At 36.8% G+C, this 14864-nt stretch overlaps 1 protein-coding gene across 1 annotated transcript in view; it reads right to left on the reverse strand.

Annotated features, from left to right (window-relative positions):
* The window catches only part of KNTC1 (kinetochore associated 1), a 76782-nt gene that overhangs the window by 60968 nt on the left and 950 nt on the right, over positions 1-14864 (reverse strand). The window contains exons 2-13 of the mRNA XM_059408326.1: positions 13292-13470; positions 8756-8876; positions 6581-6696; positions 6156-6234; positions 5258-5335; positions 4363-4397; positions 3848-3958; positions 2760-2853; positions 2350-2402; positions 2016-2131; positions 1628-1682; positions 797-895 (exon numbers count right to left, since the gene is read on the reverse strand). Of these exons, the coding sequence (XP_059264309.1) occupies positions 797-895; positions 1628-1682; positions 2016-2131; positions 2350-2402; positions 2760-2853; positions 3848-3958; positions 4363-4397; positions 5258-5335; positions 6156-6234; positions 6581-6696; positions 8756-8876; positions 13292-13420 (1086 nt within the window). The 5' untranslated portion in view covers positions 13421-13470. The remainder of the gene's footprint in view (positions 1-796; positions 896-1627; positions 1683-2015; positions 2132-2349; positions 2403-2759; positions 2854-3847; positions 3959-4362; positions 4398-5257; positions 5336-6155; positions 6235-6580; positions 6697-8755; positions 8877-13291; positions 13471-14864) is intronic.

Consider the following 14864-nt stretch of genomic DNA (forward strand, 5'->3'; position numbering starts at 1 on the left):
TGACAACAAAATTCCAAGCATGATGCTTGATTGGATGCTGGATCAAGGGGGAAAAAAAAAAGTTTTAAAGTAATTGGCACCACTGGTAAAATCTGGATCTGGATGGTATGTTTCATAATAGCCTGTATTAATGTTAAATTTTCTGAGTGATAATGGTGCTATAGATGAATGACCTTATTCTTAGGAGAGACCTGCTGAAGCCTTTAGGGGCAACAGGCCATGATTTCTGCAAGTAAATACAAATGGTTTGGAAAAACACAGAATGTGTGTGTGTGTGTGTGTGTGTGTGTGTGTGTGTGTATGAGTGCACGTGCAATGCATGTGATTGTGCGTGTGTGTGTATATATATGAAACAAACGTAACACGTTTTTTAACAAAGTCGTAATTAAAAGGTAAATACATAAAAGCAATGACCTCCCCCCAAATTACTTATCATATTTCCTGCAGAAACACAAGAAAGCTGAATAAGTAGATGATTTAAATTTTATTTAAATAATATGCCTTTCTTTTCCTTATATGAAGACTAGTATTTGGCAAATGTATTTGAAAACACCTGGTAACATGAAATATACTTGACCACCTGAGATCTATCCAGGTATTATACCAGTTTCCACTCAGGCTTAGCTTATTTAACTTTAAAGAAAAAAAAGTTTATTTAAGTAATCTTTACACCCAGCGTGCGGCTCAAACTCAGGACCCTGAGATCAGGAATCGCATGTTCTTCTGAGTCAGCCAGGAGCCCCCTAGCTTACTTAATGGTTTTTTATTATAAAGTACAAAATACACATCAACATACTGTGCTAATTCCGGATTGGACCAGAGAGGAAACGCTAGATACTTCCAAAGAATACAGTATTTCCATCGTAGGTAATGAATAAACCATGAGATTTTTCATCTAGGAAAAACAGAAGAGTAATTAGTTTAGTAGGTCATATAAATTTATAACAAGATAGTACTTCATAATCATGAGCCTAGATTAAAATATTTGGTACAAGGCTAAATGCAAAAAACAATTTTATAACTAAGTCCATTAGTGAATTATTTAAATGTTACATATAAAATTGTGCTCTATTCCAACTTCCAAGTCTGCTGGATGAAAAACAATACACCTGAAGTTCATTCTACAATTTGCATTTAAGGTGAATGTAATTCCTAACTATGAGTCACTCTAATGAACATTTTCTTGTGGATATTTTTAATTCTGCAATGTTCCACTTAAATGGGAGGTGGAGACTTAGAGCCATTTTAAAAAAAAAAGATTTTATTTATTTATTTATTTATTTATGGGGGTGGTGGTGGAGAGAGAGTGCGCGCACGTGAGTCAGGGAGGAGCAGAGGGACAGGGACAAGCAGATTCTGCGCTGAGTGCAGGGCTCAATCTCACAACCCTGAGATCATGACCAGAGGCTGCCTGCCTCTTTGCCTACCTGTGTTCTCTCTCTCTCTTTGTCAAATAAATGAAATCTTTAAAAAAAAAAAAAAAAACTCTGCAAATCTATTTCTGATTTGTCAAGTGTGTGTCAACAAAGAGTTAAAATGCTATGGGTCCTACTTAACCACTTCCATATTAGTTAATGCTATTTCTAACACATAATGTGGACAAATGTGAAATAGAATTTTCTAATACCTTCTTATCAGTAGTAGTTGTCAGAGCTACTAATTTGAGATTTGTAATCCCTTGCCTGAAAGAGAAAAGAAGGTTTAAGTGAACCAAATAAGCTCTGCCAATTGCTAGATATAGGCTAAGTCAAAGGAATATTCGAATAGGTTAAAACTGATTCCTAAGAGGACATTGAACCTGGTTTCTTCATGCTCATGGTCCAGACTGACACCCTTTCTAACATAACCACTTGCAGGTTTGTAATGCCCATATGTTCTCAATGAATTGGGCTAACAATGGAATGGTCCTTATCCTGTCAGTCTGTCCAGAGGGTTAGGTAGAATGTAATACATAATGAATGATTAAGAAACCTGGTTATAACAGAAGGGAAATCACTACTAGTGTCATAATGTACCACGTGACTGCTGAGGGAGAATCTGCTTCTGTGGTAAGAAGAAAGTCTTCGATGTGAAGAGAAGGCCAGTTCCATACAGGAGTCAGCGTGTAAATGTCCCAGACGCTCAGCACATTCTGCAAAAAGAGACATTTCAACGACATATCATCTTAATGACATTTCAAGGTTTTACACTGCAGGATCTCTCTTTTGATACGTGTACTGAAATAAAGCACAGCACACCAGATAGTAATCCACCCCAGCTCAAGTCCTTGTCTTAGTTAAGTTTGACAATTTGTTTTACTCAACATAATTCCAAATGAAAAAATTTGAAGGAGAAATATCAGAAACATACATCAGTATCAAGAACAAAAAGTAGATTGTCTATCAACTGGAACTTCTTTGCACCTACAAAAGAGAAAGCAAGGTGTGTAAAGATTACATTTTTGTGTTATAGATAGCCATGCTTAAATAATAAACTACCATTCTTTACGGAAAGGCAGAACTCCTTAAAGGAGAAGCTCCCATTCTCATATTCCTGCCTCTGTGTATTTTTAGATGACCACTAAAATGGAAAAGCTCCCAAAATGAAGAGTAAACACTGCAACAGGTCAAGAACAATCATGTGTGTGGACAATTACCACACTAATCTGGCTTGTTTCAGAGCAGTAAAGTAAAATGGCCCATTTGCCAGACTTAGCATACTGACATGAAAATTAAAACTCACTCAGAATGATGCCAACTAGATTCAATAACTTACTTTACCTCTGATAATCTCTGAATCAATAACATTCTTAACTGTCATTCCTTCTTTTGACGAGTCTGGTTCCCATCTTGAGAATGCACAATTACCAGTTCCCTACAGAGATGAAACACCACATCAACTGCAAATTTGGTTCTTAGATCTGAAGTCTCCTCGAAATAGAAACACCCAAGTTGTACACGTTACTAATTTCAAAATATACTTATGTATTCAAGCCCAACTAACTTTTATCTTCCAGTTCCTCTCTTAGTCTGTTTTCAACAGAACAGAATAGAAAGAACAGCCAACTTGGCTGTTTGTTATTACATGAATTTTTAATAAGGAGTGGGCACATTCATGCAAATCGCTCCAAAGACATGAGGTAAACTCTAAGACCTTCTCCAGCTGGATGAGATATAGTTTTTGGTTAAGTATTTTCATTAAAGTAACCACAGACTTTTGATAAAAAATTCAAAAACATTAATTTTAAGTCATTTGAAACCCTAATGAAATACTGAACTGGATAGAGAAATGTGACTGCTTCTTTTCTTTCTTTTTTTTTTTAAGATTTTATTTATTTATTTGACAGAAAGAGATCACAAGTAGGCAAAGAGGGGGAAGCAGGCTCCCCGCTGAGCAGAGAGCCCAATGCAGGACTCGATCCCAGGACCCTGAGATCATGACCTGAGCCGAAGGCAGAGGCTTAACTCTCTGAGTCACCCAGGCGCCCCAATGTGACTGTTTCTTAATATAAAATACAAACCTGGCAGGTAGAAGTGCTACAGATGCCATAATTCTATTGAATTGTTGCTTATTCCTTGAATATAATTAGAATACACTCCTTGAATATAATTATAGACTTTTTGGTTTTGGCCTAGATTCATAATCGAAAGGAATGCTAAATTTCAGATAGAAATTAGTGAAAATAAAGATGGACTATGTTTTCCAATATAGAAATTTAGGTGTTCTTATTGAGTTAATTTTACAACCTTAATTTTACAATTTCTGTTTCTGTTACACGTTATGAATTAAATTGTAATTGAACCCAAACTATATGCTAATGAAGAAACACTTCTGAAGCAAAAAAATTAAATTTTATAGAAAGAATTACCCCAATTATCACGGTAATTTCACTTGCTAAATCTCCAGCCACGAGGTTGAGACAACCAAGAGTATGATAATTTTCCACAGAAATGAAAGCAGACTTGATTTGTCCTTGTAACTGCAAAATTTAAAAAAATAAGAATGTCATATGTTCCACAGTCCAAATTCCTTAGAAAGATTGATAAAAATGAGTTTAAATCAATCTGTTATAAATGCATTTTTATTTTTATTTTTAATTACATCTTTTTTTCTTTTAATGATTTTATTTTTAAATAATCTCTACACCCAACACAGGGCTCCAACTCACAACCCTGAGGTCGAGTCACATGCTCCAATGAAAGAGTCAGCCCCTATATATGCATTTTTCAAGGGCAATGTTGTTTTTTTAAAAACAGTAATGTTATTAAAATGTTATATCACCCTAATACCCAAAATATCAACCTTAGATAATATCCAGAAACACTCTCCTAAATTAACATTAAATTTAAGTTTCAAAAGGACAATGTGGTTTTCTTTTCTTACCTTTTTTGCCGTATTGAAGTCTACATTCTCAATCGCTGTGTGAAAGGAGAGAACAGACTAAAGTTATAGTATTAACCTATAAAATATATGCAAGTCACCCTTGTGTGTCAAGAGGTGAGATTAAATACACTATTCTTCTAGTGAGAAGCACTGATGACTTTTCAGTTTTACCCTTGACCACAGATATCAACTGTGACAACATGTCATAGTCAGGGTACCCACCAGGCTGCCTCTTAGTCCCTGGCATGCCTCTGCATACTTTCCCTTACCATGTTTCTCGCTCCTACAGGGGTCTTCTCTCTGCTCCAGCTCTCCTACCCAAGCTCTGAAGTCCTACCTGTAAAGTCTTCATCACTTTGCACACCATTCTGGAAGAGCACTTTTATTTGTCTGTTTCCTTCATTAAACTATGGAGAACTAGGTCTTGTGGCATCCCCAGGACTTTGTACAATCTTGGCACAAAGACTACGAAAAAATATTTGTTGAACACATGCCTGAACCGATTCTCCAAACTCTCCCAGCTCAGAGGCATGTATGGTCCATCCCACTTAGCACATACTATGGATTACTGCCTGAATTGTTAATGTGTTTATACAGTCATTTCAGCTTCCAGGTTCATTCATTCCGTCAAAAAGCATGTATCACTATGCTAATGTGTGTCTTGTCTCCCCGACTAAGCTATAAACTCCTTGAAGGCTGTAAACAATGTACATTCCTTCAGATTCTGTTGCAGCCCTAACAGTAATATAGGAATACTTAAAAGTATATCTGGTTTTATAGAAGCTAATTAAACTAAAATAATATTCTAACAGAGAATATTTAAAATTTTACCCAAAAAACTAGTGAGAAATATTGCGACAAATCAATAATAATAATAAAAAAATCCATTACTTACCTTGCTGAATTTTTGCAAGTTGAAGGTTTGTGATACAAAAAAATCCACTGTTTGTAAGCAGTAGCATATAATAAGTACCTATTGAAATAAAATCAAGCCAGTTTCTCTAACAGGTGCATGAATATAAAATTGAAGTGTCTGGGGGCACTTAGGTGGTGCAGTCAGTTAAGCGACCAGTTAAATACCCAACTTTTGGTTTCAGTTCAGGTCATGATCCCAGGGTCATGAGATCGAGCCCTGCATTGGGCTCCCTGCTCAGTGTGGAGTCTGCTTAAGTCTCTCTCTCCCTCTCTGTCTCCACCCGTCCCCGCTCCTGTGAGAACCCTCTCTCAAATAAATAAATAAATAAAATTTAAGTTTAGACCTATGTTAAAAATGTGTCAATTTACTCATTATTAAATTCTAATCATCAAATAATATGGGAATGATACAGATAAAGCTTATTTAGGAAAAGTTATTTGCAAAAATAATGCTAACTTCTTTGAAACATTTATAAATCAAACTTCCCTTGCCAGGAAAAAAAAAAAAATCACAGATATAATGAAATAAATTAAGGTCCAGTTAACATTTGTTGAAATAAAAATATGATAAACATGCTGAAACCTACAAAAACATTTTAAAAGAATATAACGTCTCCTTGGTAATCTATAGAACTCTCAAAACTATAAAATTGAATTTAGAATATTATATTCAGGGAAAGTACATCTAAACCCCTCAAAAGAGCTAAAGTATAAAAACTTATTTCTTATCATAATATTATTCGAACCTCTAGAAAATTTAACATTGAAGAGGAGGTATAAAAATGAACTGTAGTTAATAAATTATTAGATTTGTAGTTAATCTGATTTTTTTATTGGGTATTAGTCAGAGGATATTGAAAAAATATTTAAAAACTTACCTTCACTTGAACCATCTTTCTCAATAACAAGATTCCGGTAAGTACACTGATTTTCATCATTAGCTTTCCGAACAAAAGCCTAATTGCAAATTCGTTTCAAATGGTAAGATTAAACCCAGAATAATCCAATCAAGAATTATATTCTTTAAAGCCTAGTATTATCAATAATTCTGCCTATAATCCAAACAATTTAGTTTTAAAACAGTAAACTATTTTGGACAAGCATATTAGGAATATATTCAAAGCTTAATTTTTCAGTATTTCATTTACTTCATATATTTCTAAGGTATGATTCTTAAATTTAATGTAAGGATATTATTCTTTTAATTAAAAACATATTAAGTAATGGTTTGTGACAGTTTTAGTTGTCTAAGAAGTAATTTTAAATTTAGGTGACAAAAATGAAAAACATAACAGGGTCTTACATTAGTGAGTAATGTTTGCTTTGACGTTACATGGATAAGATGTAAGTTGCCACTTCTCTCTCCAACCAAAAGAAACTTTCCTTCTTGACAGAGGCCAACTACATCCACTTCAGTATCTGAAAATTTCAAATCAAAGTTACTAGCTTCCATTGAAAATACTTATTTTCAATATAAATAGAAAATACTTATTTTCAATATAACAAAGTGCAAGTTTTATCATTAAAAGTCAACTATTCGGGGCTCCTGGGTGGCTCAGTGGGTTAAGCCTCTTCCTTCAGCACAGATCATGATCTCAGGGTCCTAGGACTGAGCCCCACACTGGGATCTCTGCTCAGCAGGGGGCCTGTTTCCCCCTCTCTCTCTGCCTGCTTCTCTGCCTGCTTGTATTGCTCTCCCTCTGTCAAATAAATAAAATAAAATCTTAAAAAAAAAAAGTCAACTATCCAAGCTTCTCTTAAGTATGTCCAAAAAAGTGGTGATTTAAATAAAAAAGAATGAGGGGCATCTCGGTGGCTCAGTGGGTTAAGCCTCTTCCTTCGGCTCCGGTCATGATCCCAGGGTCCTGGGATCCAGCCACACATCAGGCTCTCTGCTCAGCAGGGAGCCTGCTTCCCCCGCTCCCTCTCTCTGCCTGCCTCTCTGCTACTTGTGATCTCTGTCTCTCTCTGTCAAATAAATGAATAAAATCTTTTTTAAAAAATTAAATTAAATTAAATTTAAAAGAATGATACTTTTATTTAGTCAACAAATATTTACTGAGCACTTACTACAAGCTAAGTAATGTTCCAGGCCTTTTGCATATATCTGAGAACAGTAACAAAAGAGTCACACCTTCATGGAGCTCAAATTCCAAAGCAGAAATAGATGATAAACAATTAGGGCATAATAAATTATATTTCATGTAAGAAGGTGGTAAATTCTCTGGAAAAAAGAAAATGTAGAGCAGGGGAAGATAGCATGGAAGAACCACACATGGTACAGGGCTCACTGGAGCACTCAGGATAGCCCTCTTGCATAAGATATAAATACTTTGCACAAACGCATTACACATTCACAAAGCCCACTATTTCATGGTGAAATTGTGACTCTTGTAGACCATTCAGGGTAGATACGAGATTCTACAAATTAGGAGTTCCTTGCCTCTATACTGCAATCAAGATTGCCTTCTCCCATGCATACCTCCTGACTCCTTTCCTGCTAAGTTTTTTACTTTTTTTTAAAGATTTTATTTATTTATTTGACAGAGAGATCACAAGAGGCAGAGAAGCAGGCAGAGAGAGAGGAGGAAGCAGGGAGCCCAATCCAGGCCTCGATCCCAGAACCCCGAGATCATGACCAGAGCCGAAGGCAGAGGCTTAACCCACTGAGCCACCCAGACACCCCAGTTTCCATGATATTCTAATTTAAAAAATCATGCAAGGGGCACCTGGGTGGCTCAGTGGGTTAAAGCCTCTGCCTTCGGTTTAGGTGGTGATCCTAGGATGCTGGGATTGAGCCCAGCATCACATCGGGCTCTCTGCTCAGCAGGGAGCCTGCTTCCCTTCCTCTCTCTCTGCCTGCTTCTCTGCCTCCTTGTGATCTCTGTCAAATAAATAAATAAAATCTTCAAAAAATAAATAAATAAAAAATCATGCAAGTAAAGTTCATTGTTGCTTTACATGTATTTACATATACATGTACTCCTTAGATTTATTGAGAGAAGGGATCATCTCACGATCCCTTGCATCTAGTACTCAGCACAAAAAAGGCATTTTAGGGGCGCCTGGGTGGCTCAGTAGGTTGGGCAGCTGCATTCGGCTCGGGTTGTGATCCCAGGGTCCTGTGATCAAGCCCCATGTTGGAGCCCCATGTCAGGCTCCCTGCTTGGTGGGGAGTTGCTTCTACCTCTCCCTCTGCCTGCTGCTCTGCCTGCTTGTACTCTCTATCTCTCTGTCAAATAAATAAATAAAATCTTTTAAAAATTAAAAAAAATTTTTTTAATTTAAAAAAATTAAAATAATTTAAATTTTTTTTAATTTTTAAAAATTTTTTCGAAAAAAACTTCAGATTAATTTTTTGAAATTAGTTCAATTTCAAGTCTTAGAAATAACAGAGTAAAGAAAAGGCAATGAGGTATAAATCGGTAGCAAGCTATACCTGATTTCCAATTTATTTGCTGTATTGCATTAGACTTACCAAATTCCAGATGCAGCTGAAGCAGTCTGCAAACATGGTCAAGCAGGAATACCGACTGGTCCACCACAATAATAAACCCGCTACTTAAGCTGTACGCTTGTATCTTTGGATTTAACGAGGCCTGTGGGAGGGAAAAGCAGGACTAAAATAAAACATTCTTATGCACGTTTAACAATACTTACCAAGAACATCATCATAGTCCCAAGTACTCGCATTAAACGTTAACTTTTTTCTTTAGTCTATTTATCTCTAATTAGTCAAGCTTTTCTTTCTATGGTATATCGTGAATCCATTCAGAGTCCCAAATGGGGAAACATTCCAAGATTGCTAGGAAAGGGCAAGCGATTCTCATGGGCAAGTCTTTGTTTCCTGGGGGTGGATCTTATGCCTGTAGGAGCAGGCAGGCATCAAGTTGAATGAATGAGCCAAGACTGGCACAAAGTCTCAGTGTCTGAGATATGACTGGGGCCTGGGGTGTGGGGGTGGGTGGTGGGTAGGGTGTGCTGTGAACTGGAGGGCTCACACCCCCTCTACAGTAAAGGGAACAGAGACAGATTAAAAGCGGGTAGAAATGTAACCCCGGCATGGCCACAACCAATTTACCTAGAAAACTGGATCTTTATGTGAAATGTTCTGAGTTTTAAATATTTGCAGCTGAGTCAACATTTTAAAAAAAATTTTGCAAGCCAATCATGAGTCTCTAATTTTCAGCTTCCAGTAATTACAGCTTTGCATGCAAATGTGTCTTTTTTTTTTTTTTAATTTTATTTATTCATTTGACAGGGAGAGAGAGGACAAGTAGGGGGAGCCACAGACAGAGGGAGAGGGAGAAGCAGTCTCCCGCTGCGCAAGGAGCCTGACAAGGGGCTCAATCCCAGGACTCTGGGATCATGACCTGAGCTAAAGGCAGCCACTTAACTGACTGAGCCACACAGGAGACCCAGAAATGTATCTCGAAGCATTTGGACACTTTAGTGGTTGACAATGCTGAGTAATGCTGGGGAAGTACCTCAACAGACTCTCCTGAAAAACAGGAATAATAGTTCTGAATTCATGTAAAGGCTTAGAAGATAGCCCTGCATATAATATATACTCAATAAATGTTAACTATTCTTATTCTTCCCCCACTAAGTTTTAATCCAATCACTTCATTTTGTGCTTGTTTCAATAGTCACCCTCTCCAGGGGCAATTCTTGAAAATGCCACCACATTCTGATGTTTTAAATCCAACTTCCTTGATGACAAAATGTGAAGCATCTGGGGGCCTGGGTGGCTCAGTGGGTTAAGCCCCTGCCTTCCACTCAGGTTGTGATCTCAGGGTTCTGGGATCCAGCCCCGCATCAGGCTCTCTGCTCAGCGGGGATCCTGCTTCCTCTCTTCTCCCTGCCTGACTCTCTGCCAGCTTGTGATCACTCTTTCTCTCTGTCAAATAAATAAATAAAATCTTTTAAAAAAAATTTAAAAAGGATGCAAAGCATCATTCCTTATACTTATTTGTCATCTATCTTCTTTGGGGAGGTGTGTGTTAGGGTCTTTGGCCCTTTTTTAACCAAGTTATTTGTCTTTTTATAATTAAATTGGAAGTTCTTTGTAATGTTTGGATACATGTTCCTTGTCAGATAACTATAAATACGTCCTTCCATCTTGTGAGTTGTCTTTTTACTTTTTGGACTGTGCCCTTGGAAACACAGTTTCCAATTCTGATGAAGTCCAATTTATCTATTTTTTTTCGCTTGTCACTTGTGCTTTTGACATCACATGTAAGAAGGCTTTGCCTGGGGTTGACTAGGTGGCTCCGTGGGTTAAGCATCTGCCTTTGGCTCAGGTCATGATGCCGAGGTCCTGGGATTGAGCCCCGCATCCGGCTCTCTGCTTAGCAGGGAGCCTGCTTCCCTCTCTCTCTCTCTCTGCCTGCCTCTCTGCCTACTTGTCTGTTAAATAAATAAATAAAATCTTAAAAAAAAAAAAAAAAAAGAAGAAGAAGCTTTGCCTGATCCAAGGTCACAAAGATTAGTTTGGATTATGTATTTAATCTTCAAATTCCATTTGTTCGTTGCTGGCACACAGGAAAGCAGCTGGCTTTTGCATATTTAACCTTATATCCTGCAACACTGCTCTAAGTATTTTAGTTTCAGGTGTTTTTTGTCAACCATTTCAGATTTTCTGCGTAGACAATCAAGTCATGTGCAAGGTTTTATTTCTTTCTTCTCAGTCTGTATGCATCTTATTTCTTTTCTTGTCTTATTGAATTAGCTGGGACTTCCAGTATGATATTGAAAAGAAGTAGTGAGAGGGATATCTTTGCCTTGTTCTGATTTTATTGGGAAAGTTTCTAGTTTCTTCCCAGTAAGTATAATGTTAGGTATAGGTTTTTCTTTATCAAATGCAGTAAGCTTCCTTCTATTCCTAGTTTACTAAGAGTTTTTATCATGATTGTTAGATTTTTTTCAAATGCTTTTTTTGCATCTATTGATAAGATTATGTGATTTTCTTTAATCTCTTGATATAAAGGAATACATTGATTTTTTTCCAGCTTTATTGAGATATAATTTGCAAATAACATTGTGTAAGTTTAAGGTGTAAAATGTGGTAATTTAATATACATATATATTGTGAAATGATTACCATAATAAGGTTAGTTAATACATTCCTCACCTAAACATTAACTGATTTTCAAATGTTTAAGCAATCTTACATACCTGGGATAAATCCTACTTGGTTGTAACATATAACTCTTTTTTTTTTTTAATATTTTTATTTATTTATTTGACAGACAGAGACCACAAGTAGGCAGAGAGGCAGGCAGAGAGAGAGAGGAGGAAGCAGGCTCCCTGCTGAGCAGAGAGCCCAAAGCGGGGCTCAATCCCAGGACCCCGAGATCATTATCCAAGCTAAAGGCAGAGGCTTAACCCACTGAGCCACCCAGGCACCCCTTCTCCTGAATTCCTACTGCATTTACTGTCTGTATCATTCATTTGTTATTTAGAATATACTGACTTGCGCAACTAAGTAGTTTTTATTGCTGCTGTCCTGTCTGCTTTACTTTCAGGAAAGATCTTAAAAATATGGCATAATAGGTTACTTTATATTCTAAGAGCTTAGTATATGGTTTTGAAAATAGCATTTGCTATGAGCGACAAGTGATACTTCAAGCTAATAACAGATAGAATTTTAGTTCCTAGCTGTATTTGAAACTAGGTACACACATACTATTTTTCAACAGGAGTCCTCAGAGCTCAAGGGAGGCATGGGCTACTCCATATTTTGAGGCTCCTGATAATGCTAAAAATAGCCACTTTCTTATTACAGAACTCCTAGTATACTTTAAATTAAAATTTTTGCTTTTAACAAATAACAATTTAATACCAAAGAAAATAATGTATTTGTTTTACTCATGAACATTTACAAATTCTGTGATTCACAGTCTACGAAAGGCAGTATAGTTCAACAATAGGATGCACGCTGTGTAAAGCATGGTCTATTTTTTTAAAATCCTATCAGCCAGTTTCTCTGAATACATATAGAACCTCACTTGAAAAAAAAGCCAAAAAGCCTACATTTGAGGTCCTTTATGAATAGGTCCCCAAGAGAGGCCCTTCCTTTCAAGCCCTAGAAGATATAATCTTGTTTTTAATAGTTTTTTTCTTCTTTTCATTTAAATCTTTTTTCTTAGAGGATTAAATATTATATTGACTTACTAAGAGAAATGAAAGGATCGTGGGCTATAATACTGTGAATACAGGTCAGATGTACTTTCTTTACAAAAAAACCCCTTTGTTTACAAAAATTATTTTATCAGATGCAAATTACTGAAAAAGAAAACGTAAGATAAAAAACTAACTGTAATATCTTCTACAGGATGCCAAAAGTAAGGTTTCAAGCCTGGACTAAGAAGAGTAGAAATATTGTTAAAAGAAGAAAATTAGGGGCCTCTGGGTGACCCAGTGGGTTAAAGCCTCTGCCTTCGGCTCAGGTCATGATCCCAGGGTACTGGGATCAAGCCCCGCATCGGGGTCTCTGCTTAGCAGGGAACCTGCTTCCTCCTCTTTCTCTGCCTGCCTCTCTGCCCACTTGTGATCTCTGTCTGTCAAATAAATAAATAAAATTTTTAAAAAACAAAAAAGAGAAGAAAATTATTATGTGTAAAGAAATCCATGGAAAGGATAAATGTCAACCTCAGCAGAATGCTTAACTCAGGGGTGGAGTATAGGGGGAGCTTGGGATTGGGAAGGGACCCCAGGGCCTTCAAACCTATTGGTAATGTTTTATTTCCTGAGCTTGTGGTGGGTATTCTTTCTCTTTATTTACATTCTATTTGTCCCAATGTCAAGAAAAGCTATGAAATGTTCAGTTTTGGAAATAGTGATCTAAGACAATGAAGGGAGAATTCAGATGGAAATTTCCAGTAATCTGAGACTGAACTTTGATTCCCTGAGAAATGCTATATCCATTTATAGAACATTAACCATGTGACTACTGGGCTTACTAAGCACTCAGCAAAAGTGTTATAAATGAAAACAGCATCATAATCAGTACCTTTTCAGAGGAGATCTTTGCTAGCAAATCAACTTGATATAAAGCAGTTCCGTGTTCTTTTCTTGAACCAACACTTAGGTACCCGCTTCCAGTATCATCACTCGTCAACAGTTCAATATCATTCCACATGTTTCCAGATTATCTTCCTGACTCAGGAACCACTGCTTTCCCTGTGACAACTTGTAAAATTAGAGAACAGATAAGTAAATACACACACACCCACACCAACCAATGAAGACCTTTCTGTGTTATTTCTTTAGTCACTAGATACTTCAGACCAGTAAGATAGATGGAACTAGAGCTATGATTATCATCAGAGAACAATATAGCCATCTAGGGGCGCCTGGGTGGCTCAGTGGGTTAAGCCTCTGCCTTTGGCTCAGGTCATGATCTCAGGGACCGGGGATCGAGCCCCAAATCAGGCTCTCTGCTTAGCAGGGAGCCTGCTTCCCCCCCCCCCCCCCGCCTGACTCTCTGACTACTTGTAATCTCTGTCAAATAAATAAATAAAATCTTAAAAAAAAAACCTATATATATATATATATATATATATATATATATATATCTGTCTAGGATCAGACAAATTTGATCTCACCAATGTATCCTAGAGCTTCTAGTATGTTGTGTGCCTAGCTTAAACTTATAACTTTAAACTTATAACAAGTTTTCATTTGAAATAAACCTTTTAGCAGTATAACAATAAATAGCAGAAGACCTAAAGTCAGACCGAGAAGATATCTGAGGATGGTTAAATTTCCAAAGAAACTTTTTAAAAAGTCAATTAATGTTTCCAGTATTATAACAGTAAATGAAAATGCTAAGGGGAAAGGGGAAAAATTAGATTAGGTTTCTGACTGAATCAAAGATTATACCTGTAACCTAGGAGAGTCACTTGAACATCTCATCAGCCAAGACTTATGTAACTCATTTTGTGTGCTGTGAGTTGGAATAGAATATGAAGATGAAAAATAATCCCTGATCAGTCACTGGTGGAGAATAGCAACCAAATAATTACAACTGTTTTGATAAGTGCTAGCAAAAGTAGGTTTTAAATTTTATGGAACATACAGCACAGTGAAGGTGCTTTTTCACTTATAACCAGTTGTCTTCAAGAAAGCAACGTAATCCCTTCTTCTGTTCTCAGTTACCTGTAATAGGAATAGTTGTACCTGCAAAGGTAATGAGTTTTAAATACTCATGCAACAGTGCTTGGTTCATGGCAAGCACTCAATATTAAGCGTTAGGTAATTTATCATTTTCATTGGTGAAAACAGGTAACATTTAGGCTATGGTCATAGGAGGTTTTTAAATATAGGAAAGGAGCTGTTACCAAGAGTGTGAGCAAAGGTACAAAACAAAGCTTGTTAGAACAAACAGTACTTCTAGTGGCTCCTGTGTTTGGGTGGGAGCTGGAAGGAGATTAAGACAGGAGGGACAGGCTCGGGTTAATACTTTGATGGGTCTCTGTGTCCCACATATGAAAAAAATAGAGAAATATTATCAACCTTCCAGAGCTGTCAAGTCAGGCATTCAACAAGTGTTTACTGCTACCTACTTTGTATCAGGGAGTGCT

This window comes from Mustela nigripes, chromosome 8 (assembly GCF_022355385.1).
Source record: "Mustela nigripes isolate SB6536 chromosome 8, MUSNIG.SB6536, whole genome shotgun sequence".
NCBI classification, from domain to species: domain Eukaryota; kingdom Metazoa; phylum Chordata; class Mammalia; order Carnivora; family Mustelidae; genus Mustela; species Mustela nigripes.